At 38.8% G+C, this 9,339-nt stretch overlaps 1 protein-coding gene and 1 long non-coding RNA gene across 2 annotated transcripts; both read right to left on the reverse strand.

The window, feature by feature from the left end:
* Positions 1-5,226: 5,226 nt before the first annotated feature.
* On the reverse strand, positions 5,227-6,694 carry LOC102786649 (uncharacterized). Its single transcript, XM_087850478.1, has 3 exons — positions 6,547-6,694; positions 6,350-6,459; positions 5,227-5,780 (listed from the first exon to the last, which is right to left on the reverse strand). Exons 1-3 carry the CDS (start codon positions 6,689-6,691, stop codon positions 5,469-5,471), a joined length of 567 nt encoding a protein of 188 aa, XP_087706604.1. The 5' UTR covers positions 6,692-6,694; the 3' UTR covers positions 5,227-5,468.
* A 1,086-nt stretch (positions 6,695-7,780) lies between these two features.
* On the reverse strand, positions 7,781-8,647 carry LOC148100109 (uncharacterized). The gene is made up of 3 exons (XR_015719944.1): positions 8,339-8,647; positions 8,030-8,255; positions 7,781-7,850 (listed from the first exon to the last, which is right to left on the reverse strand). It is a non-coding gene; the product is annotated as an uncharacterized LOC148100109 (long non-coding RNA).
* Positions 8,648-9,339: the final 692 nt, after the last annotated feature.

The raw sequence follows: 9,339 nt of genomic DNA on the forward strand, positions 1-9,339 counted from the left end.
ATTTCTCCATATTGACACAAACAGTGAACAGCAGTAGATCTACTCTTCATCTGTTTTAGGCCCAGTGAAAGATATGAAGCAGAAATTGTGTCATTAGGAGAAGAAGAGAAGAACAAGTCCGGCGAGGAGGCGGCAGCTCTTAAAGATGAAACACAGCAACTTAGCCCTGAGATCAGAGAGCTTCAACATGAAAAAGCTCCTCAAGCAGATCATGTCAGAGGTTTGTCATCAACAGGAGGAACTGTTAATATCATAGAATGAAGGATGCTTGTCAGCTGGATGAAGAAGGTTATTTAATGGCAAACGTTCACATTGAAGTCAAATTGTTGTCGTGTTGAACAGATTCATGTACTGATCGTCTCCAGAATGTTAGAAGAGCTTCAATGAATCATTAGAAACAACTTACAGCTGCACAGTTGTGTCAAACACATCTTTGTGTGATTGTGGGATTTTTGTGTTTCTACATGTGACACACGTCTAAAACATGCACACAATTTGAACACAAAACAGGGACTCTTTTGTTCCCACAGCCAGATGCTGAGAGCCATTTCCTTGTAGTCCTGTGTCTATATATATGAACCATTAGATGTTATTGGAATGATTGTCAGCTTTGATAGTTTCATGTATGTTTAGCTGGACGGCTGTTTGATCCTCGACATGTTTAAAGGTGTCCAGTCCTGAGACACTGGGGGTGGAAACAGCTGTGATGTCATTGGACTGTCACAAAGACAGAAGTGCATGAAGTGAGCAGCCAAGGAGCCGCTGATGTTTTGGATTCAACAGCATTTGAAAGGTTGACACAGACACATTTGCACATACAAAGCTGTATTTGTCATATGCCACAGTGAACTCACTGTTCAGTGTTTTTCAGGAAGCTTTTTAACTGCCTCTGCTGCCAAACAAGCAGCTGATGTCCTTGAGAAGAAGCTGAAGAAGTCTTCAACAACAAATACAGGAAGTGGACTTTCAAATACTAGATTCCCTTTAGACTCACAGAGAAATGACTCAACTAGCTGTGTTTGATTGACTCCTTTGACTATATGAAAGGTCAGTGTGTGTCTGTACACAGACTGTTGTGTTGGACTATTATTCAGCTGCTGAATGTTTTCAAATGTCTGCATCTCAGTGTAGATGAGGCTGGGGGTCATGGGAGGCCACCATAGCAGTCTCTTCAAAATCATGACATCATCATAAATGCTGCTGGACTGTCTGATGGGCTGACGGTGAAAAAGCCGTCGGAAAGGAAACAGAAGACATTTCAGAGGCTGCAGGCAGATTTCTTTGATTTGGGGCCTTTTTCAGCTGTATTGGACAGAGCAGTGAAGATAAGTGACAGCAAAGCAGAGGGAGAGAGAAAGGGGGCGTGGTCAGAATCAAAGCCAGGCCAGCTGCTCTCCACCTCGTGGCACATGGTCACCTGCTCATCCTAGTGAGCTCCACCAGCAGCCCTTTCACACAGTTTACACTGTCAAACACTGTGTGTGGACCTCAGCTAACAATAGGCTACATTTAAGTCTGGACTACATGCTTTTATATTGAGGAGATTTTTCACTGTTTTTATTCCATCAGCAGCTCAACATCATGAGCAGCTTTGACATAAAGACATCAAACTCAACCTGACTTTAAACTACTTTTAATACAGGGGCTCAAAAACAACTAACATCTTTATTATATATCAGGACAGAAAGTCATTTCATCTCAAATGGAAAACAGCTTTATTTGGAATAATCAGCACTATCAACTGGTTTGGGATCTCCAGCAGTTTCATGTCTTTACAGCTTCTCCAACAAAGTTCCTGTAAAATCAGCATTTTTGTCTTTATTGGTTTGATAGTGATTGATTATTCAGTCCCAATCTGCTGTCATCTAAAGAACAAAATAATGTTTCTATGAGTCAAAAAGCTCCAGATGTTGTTCACAAAGAAAACAAAGATTAGGAACTTAAACACAAACTGTTTGGAGCCAAAATGTTAGCAAGCTGCTCTTTTTGAAATGGCAGAGGTACAGTGGTGTCTAACAGCACACTGTGGAAGGCAAACATGTTATTGTTGGATGAAACTTCATGAATCCTTTGTAGATTTGAGCTTTTGGAGCCTTTCTTTTCTCTTCAGGTGTACAGATGCTGAGGAGGCAGGTGAAGCAGGTGGAGCTGTTGTAATGCTGGCAGAGGGTGTGTCTTAGTAACTCTGTGAGGTAGAACTGGATCCAACATTGTGGATGTGTTGATGTTGGAGCCATTAAGATTCTCTGGCCACACTGTAGGGTTTCCCTTTGATTCACTGCGGGGGCATTTTGGAGTCTGTCAATGAAACTCTTCATATTTGTGTTTGACACCAGTTTATAGAAACAGACAAATGTGTCATGCTTTTGTTCGGCCTCCACAAATATACACATTTGTTCATTGGTTGGACTTTTTGTAAGGAGACACATTGAAAACCATGTTAATAAGATCTTGTTGTTTCCTGTGGATCCAACACAGAGAGTGGACTTCAGACAGAAACCGTGGAAGAGATTTTAGAGGCCGTGTGTGGCAACAGGAAGTTTCTGTATGTTTGCTGATCTTACATGTGGAAAACAACACGTAATGTTTGTGAAGTTCTACAATGAATCCTCACACACACAAACACACACACAAACACACACACACACAGTGCCTTGTCTTTTGTAACCAAGGGGGTTCTACGGTGGGAGGATCTTGTGTTGTATTGTGTAAACTGTAACTGTCATGGGAATAAATAGCTGCGAGGAGAGCTACTCTTTGAAGGATTTGGGCTGGAGACAGGTGAGGAGCGTTTAGCTCCACAGCCTGGTTCTGACCAAGCTTCCCTCGTCAGCGAGTAAAAGACCGGTTTAAGAGGTTCTGTCTTGTTTTTGTTCTTCATGAGGAATAAGTCTCTAAACTAGCGGGGCCTGTGGAAACACAGACCCAACAGACAGGACAAAGATGTTGGTTTGTAAACATGTTTAAAGACATAAACTGACCCTGGAATCATTTCTACAGACAGGTTCAGGTGCGAATGAACAAACACCCACCGTTCCTTATTATTATTATGGTATTGTGTAGACAAACATGTGCTGTCCATTCACTCAAACTAAATCTATTGTCTATGTTTTTCTACTTTGAATAAAAAAAGTCTTATGTGCTGCGTCAGTGACTCCATTCTTGCTGACTGTTACTTACACTCACCACAGCCACAGATGGACAGCGGTTTACTGCTGTGGAAAAAACAAAAGCTAGAAAAAAAATAGAAATGTAACAAGAGTGAAATGGAGTGTTGTGACTGGTCAGAAGGTTTGTGACAGGGAGTCCCTGTTGAAGGGAGGCGGGCTCTTTCCCCTCAATCCCACCCACAAACGCCTCTCTGGGTTTTTCCTCTTTTCCCAAAGTTTTTCTCTCCTGAACTTTCCTGATCCTGATCATCTTCGTGTGAAGGTAAGTGAAGCAATCTGTAATGTTTTCCTGGCTAACCTCAGCTGTGTGCAGCATAGTTCACAGTAACGGACTCACAGCTGCACCAACGAGGCCAAGTGTGTCCACCATTTTCTGTTAGTGTGTTTGATCAGAGTCCGGGAATGAGAGCAGCAGCAGGTTAGTTGACGGTCAGCAGCTGAACTCAGTCATTGTTACTGTGGATACACTTCATGATGACTAGTGATGATGTGAATATGTCGAATCTTTCATGTTTCGTGCCAAGGTGCTTCTCCCTGACAGAATTAGTTTCCACCTAACATTATCCCTGATTCTTAATTTTTAGTTCACAAACACTTCTTGTAATGACTAACTACTCCTGGAATTATACAGATTTTAGCTCTTGATACAGATCAGATTCAGATCACGTGAAGCCCTTTTTAACAGCTCATTTGGAAGTACAGACTTCCAAATCTTCAAATCTTCTAGTCATTTGATATACAGCAGTCCTGCTATGATACTTGCAGGGTACATAGCATTGGATATGCAAAGGTAACAACCGACTTACATATCAGGTCCAATATGTGTGTAAGGAAGAAGTCAGCTTGTGATTTATGTCACAGTTACGCACAGGTTTGAGTATGGTCAGAGGGCTGCTTCATGAGTTTAACTTTAATCAAAATATGATTAATCAACTTTATTTACATGGTTACCAGGAGAAAATACTGACCCTTATGCACTTACATGTTTGAATGAAATGGAGAGAGCTTCTTTTTCTGTGAGGTCTTCAATCTGATATTTTCTTTTTTCATTTTTTTTTTGTTTATTTTTTAAAGACGGGACAGACATGACTGGGGGATAGGACAGGGAGAAAGAATGAAAGAAAGAGAGGGAGAGAAAGAAAGAAAAATAGAGTGGAGAAGAGGTGGTGAGAAAGGGGAAGAAAAAAAAAAGAAAAACAAACAAAACACCTGGATCACCTGTATGGAGATAAAAAAAACCAGAAGAGAAAACAGACAACAAAGAGCAACATAATAAAAACAACACCATCACAATAAACTAGCTAATAATAGATAACAGTAGATACTTTTTTAATTTCACCTGTTGAGAATGAAAAAAGAAAACAAGCAGAAAAAAACGAGAGCAATAGAATAAACAACATCACGATGATATATGGGAATATAACTAAATACTAAATATTAAACATTATTGTGCAGCACGTAAGATTGACAGCGCACAGTGTGCTTTGAGGTAGAAGCCAAAAAGGGTGTTGTTTGTGTGTCTGCAAAAATGGCTAGTCTATATTTAGGAAAAAAATGCTACATTTGATACAAAAAGCACTGAAAACAAGTGAAATTATCTGTGCATGCAGCAAGTTTATTTTACTTAGTAAGAAATCTTAAAATAAGATTTTTTAAATATGCTAAATTACAGTCTTTTTTTATGTTTTGAATTCTTACTTGCAGCAAATTAATGCACTGCAATGAGAAAAATAGTTCTAATACTATGAAAAACTATTCAATATTAGTGAAGTATGATTAATTTGTTTCTTGATTCAGGTTGGCTTATCTTAAAATAGAGCCGAATCGATATTAAATCCAAGCAAAAAAACCTTATAACAGACCTTTTTCCTAGAATACTCCTTAGCTTCTACTGAAATCACAACCAGGACAAGAGTGATATATGTCAACATTTATTTCTCTCATGAGAACAAAAGCCTTTTTTTAAACAATATAGGGCTGCTGCACAATCCCTAAAAGTCTAAATCAACCCTTTAAAAGGCCTAAACAGAGAAAAAAAAATACATTTTTGGCCTTAAACTTTTGTGACAGTCACATAGTCTCACAATGTTGTAAATAATGGCATTACTGACTTAAAACTTTACATGCCTCAGGTAAAGTGTCACTAAGAAAAAACAACAACAACTTTCATTTGTAAAGCATTATAAGTAAAGCCGTTTCTCAGGACATTGCTAGGCAAATTAGGAACAAAGTTGTACAAACGTACTACAAAACTAAACAAACTGCAAATGACCTGATAAAATCCTGCTTGGTATTCACCTATTTTTCAAAGAACGACTTCCACTCAGCTATTGCTTTCTTATATGCACTAGTGGCATCTTGATCATGGATGGCATCAGTGATTACCTCAGTTTGTATGACAGAGAGGACCGTTGCAACACATTTCGGGTATGTTAAGTGCAAGGTGTAGTAATATGCCATCAACACCAACATTCCTTCCCAGAAATCCTCCAAGGGGAGAGTGGTCACTGGTATGTTTCCTACAGCAACAATGCTGGTTGTTCCATCAAAAAGCAGCACTGGGGAGGAGAGAGGCCGCTTCTCCAGGTATAGCATTGCATCTTCACCCGGCTAGAAAAGCACAAAAAGGACAAATTCTACAAGATTTTAAATGAAAGTGTTGCTGTGCATCCAAACAGCTTAAGACACAAAAAGCAATATCAAGAGTTTAGAATGCTCTGACAGAACTGTTGGAATAACTGTTGGAATAGAAGAAATAAATATAAAATATCTGACTTACATAAATATGAAATTTTAGAAATGTATAAATTCTGAGCATGAATTTTCTCTAGTTTGCAGCATTTTTATCATGTCTATTTGTGCTTTTTTTCTCATTTGATTTTTAAAACTATTTATTTTAACTTTGTTACATATTCTAGTTTTTGAAGGCCTTTTTAAATATATCATTTTACTGCTTCTACTTGTATCCTAACTGCAATTTGCTTTTGCTCTGTGCTGCCTCTCTGGAGTAGGTTTTGAATAACGATTAAGAAATCCTGAATAAGGAGTAATTTAATCCCTGCTGAATTGAACTTCGACCGACTCTTATTAAGCATGAAAAGCAAAATAATAATATTAATAATAACAATACAAGTAAATGGAGTACAAGTTACAGTGGCTGGTATTGCAGCTGTTCTCACCTTGAGGATATGAAGGAGAGCCTCGCTGGCACTTCCCAGCCGCTTTGGTGGTGTAGTTTTTGAAGGAAAAAGAGATGGAAGTGCATTAAAGAGAGTGACAGTAAAATCCACTGTGAACAGAGAAAAGTATCTCAACAAAGCAATCCGAACATATCTGATGTATGGATTTAATGTATGAAAAGGCCACTTACCTCCACGTACATCCAAGGGGAGAGGAGGTTTCAGGACCTTCTTCCAAATGCCATAGAACTGCACTTTCGAACAAAACTCTGCCCATCGACCCTTCATTTGATCTATGTATTTGCAGTTGGAGCCACCAATGATGCAACGCAGTTCATCCATCGCCTATGACAAAGTTGTGCTCAGTTAGTCAAGAACTAACTAAACCTATCCAGAGAAAGCAAGGAATTTAACTGAAGGTAGTTGAACTTACATTTCGTATGTCTTTGAAGCACGGGTATGCTTCAAATATTTTTCTAGGCCTGTCTTCTTCCCTTGTAATATCTGCGTCAATAAAAGCTCATCTGGCCTCAAACTTCAGGTCCAAAATTTGAGCAACATCACTTTGGTTGGGTTTTGCATTGGGTTTCCTGTACATGTTGCTCAAGGTTTTGTAATGTCTTGCCTGCATCTTCAGGCTGTCATGGTCTGCTAGGGAAAGCAAAGAGCAATTGTAAGACATGGTGTAACTAGATTTCACAAAATTCAGATTTTTCTAATCAGTCATTTCTAGTAAGGTTGCATGGTTGTTTTTAAGTATAATATTTATGAGAATTAATGTTTAGGTTAAATATGTTTGAGTAATGAACTGACCCTATATGTCCTGATTATTTCCCTTTGTGTCCTTTTCTTATAATGATCATGGATTTATGTTAATTGTTAGTTTGAACAGAATCAAATATTAAAACAAAAGTTTAAGATGCCCGTGAATAAAACTGTGGTGAAAATAAGGTAAAGGTTGTTTACTGTGTATATCGTTCACATTAGTGTGAACAGTGATTATGAGCTGATGGATAAAAATCTTTTAGGTAATTTGATCTATGACAGAAACACTGTGATAAGGCATGATAGATGTGACCAGCATGAGGATTTACATGTGTAAATAATCAGCACTGAGTAACACCCATTACAACACAAAGTGTTAAAATACTTACTATGGCTAACTGGCAAACTGGAATGAGGGATCTATCATATGTTGATTTTACACACCAACTTGAGTTAATGCCAAACCACTATGATTTATGGAATAAAGACTTAGAACGGGGTTCATTGCTGCAACCATATTTTGGAAAGAGTTGTAAGAGGAACCACAGTCAGACTGAGAGGTAGATAAGGGTGATGGTAGACTTACCAAAAACATCATCTGGAGGTGCAGTTGAAGGACCTATATCAGCCCTGGGTGCAGAGCATGAGGCTGACTTGGATAATAGTGGTAAAGCCAGTGTAGTATTGTTTGACGTAGTTGGTACAGTGGAGGGTAGCGGCAATTGGGATTCTTTCTCTGAGGAAAAAACAGAAGATGAACAGAATGTAATAACAGGGAATAGCTAGAAAGTTAAGGAAAATACTCAACACTGTATAAATCTTGTGATGCACTCTGAACAGAAAACTGAGGGCAGGTGGTCTCTTTGAAGTTTTAGATGTCCAAAAGTCATTAGTACAGCAGACCAAAGTACACACCTGCATTTGAGTTATCCTCGCTGAGGTCATCATTGCTCTCAAGAAGTATGGTATAGTCACTTGAACCACTTGCTTCACCACTTAGGTCACCTTCAGTCCCATTGTCTGTGTCTTCTGAGCTGAAAAGAGTCTTCCTGGGCCTGCCTCGTTGCGGCATGGAGCCCTGCCTCTTCCTTGGAGACTTCATATTTTGGAGTCGTTTGTACAGTTTGGTGTAGATGGTCAGCTGTGGTAAAATAATATATATTTGTACATCCTTTTATTATCTCACTCAATTTTAGATATTGTAGTGGGTAGAGAATGACTTACGTATGGCATGTGTGTGTCAGCATCACGTAACATGGGGTAATAGTCGACAATCTTCTGTGACATTGCTCTCATTTCGAGTTTGGAGGGGTATGTTACTTCTTTCCCCATGGGACTAGCACGGAGGATTGCAACCATGCTGGTGACTGTGTTCCTTACAAGTCTGCAACAGAGCTCCTTCGACATCTTACAGTCCTTTTCCTTTCCACTGTGGAGCAATGCAAAGTACTGACTGCGCACCATGTCCAACTCTGAATCTGTATACACCACATACTGTGGTGGGTCTGGCATTTTCATTTTTTTTGTCAGCAGTGTAGGAAATGGGAGTGGAAGTTTGAGGCTGACATTGTGACACATCAAAGCCTAAGGGGTTACTCTCGCTTCGATGGAAAGTGTTGGCATCTTGGTCAGTACTCTTAAACTATAACAGTTGTGGGATATAAACAAAAATACACAATTAGGCAAATTAATGCTAGACAATATGGACAATAATCATCTTCTTAGTGGTATAATGTGTATTTACCTTTTGGCTGATAAAATCCCAAATCTTCTTTCTACGGAAGAAATTTTCATGGCCCGGAAAAAGATCCTTTAGGTCATCCCGGGTAAAGCTTCTCAAAGTTTCCTCATCAATATTTGCAGCTGTAAAAGAGAAAAATAACTTCAAAAGTGATATTTTTTTCTCTTTTCCTGGGCGTGGCTTATTACATATTGAGGTCATTTTTTGTCAATAAATGTATTTTAGCAATAAGTAATAATAACAGGATAAAATGTCAAACTTAAAACAGTTTATGAAATATTTGGGAATGCAATAAAACTATTTTTGGCTGTCTTCAAGAATGATTTTCCAAGTCTATTTTGGCAAAGACAACTCAAGGCTATAATGTGGATAAAGTTCAGAGTAGAGTACAATCCTAGCTCCAAGTTTCAGAAATGATGCTAACAGATGCTAAGGCTGCTTAGCTAACGTACCAAAATAACTGAAAAATAAGATTTACCCTGCA

Source organism: Neolamprologus brichardi, chromosome 13 (genome assembly GCF_056152115.1).
Source record: "Neolamprologus brichardi isolate AB-2024 chromosome 13, ASM5615211v1, whole genome shotgun sequence".
NCBI lineage: Eukaryota > Metazoa > Chordata > Actinopteri > Cichliformes > Cichlidae > Neolamprologus > Neolamprologus brichardi.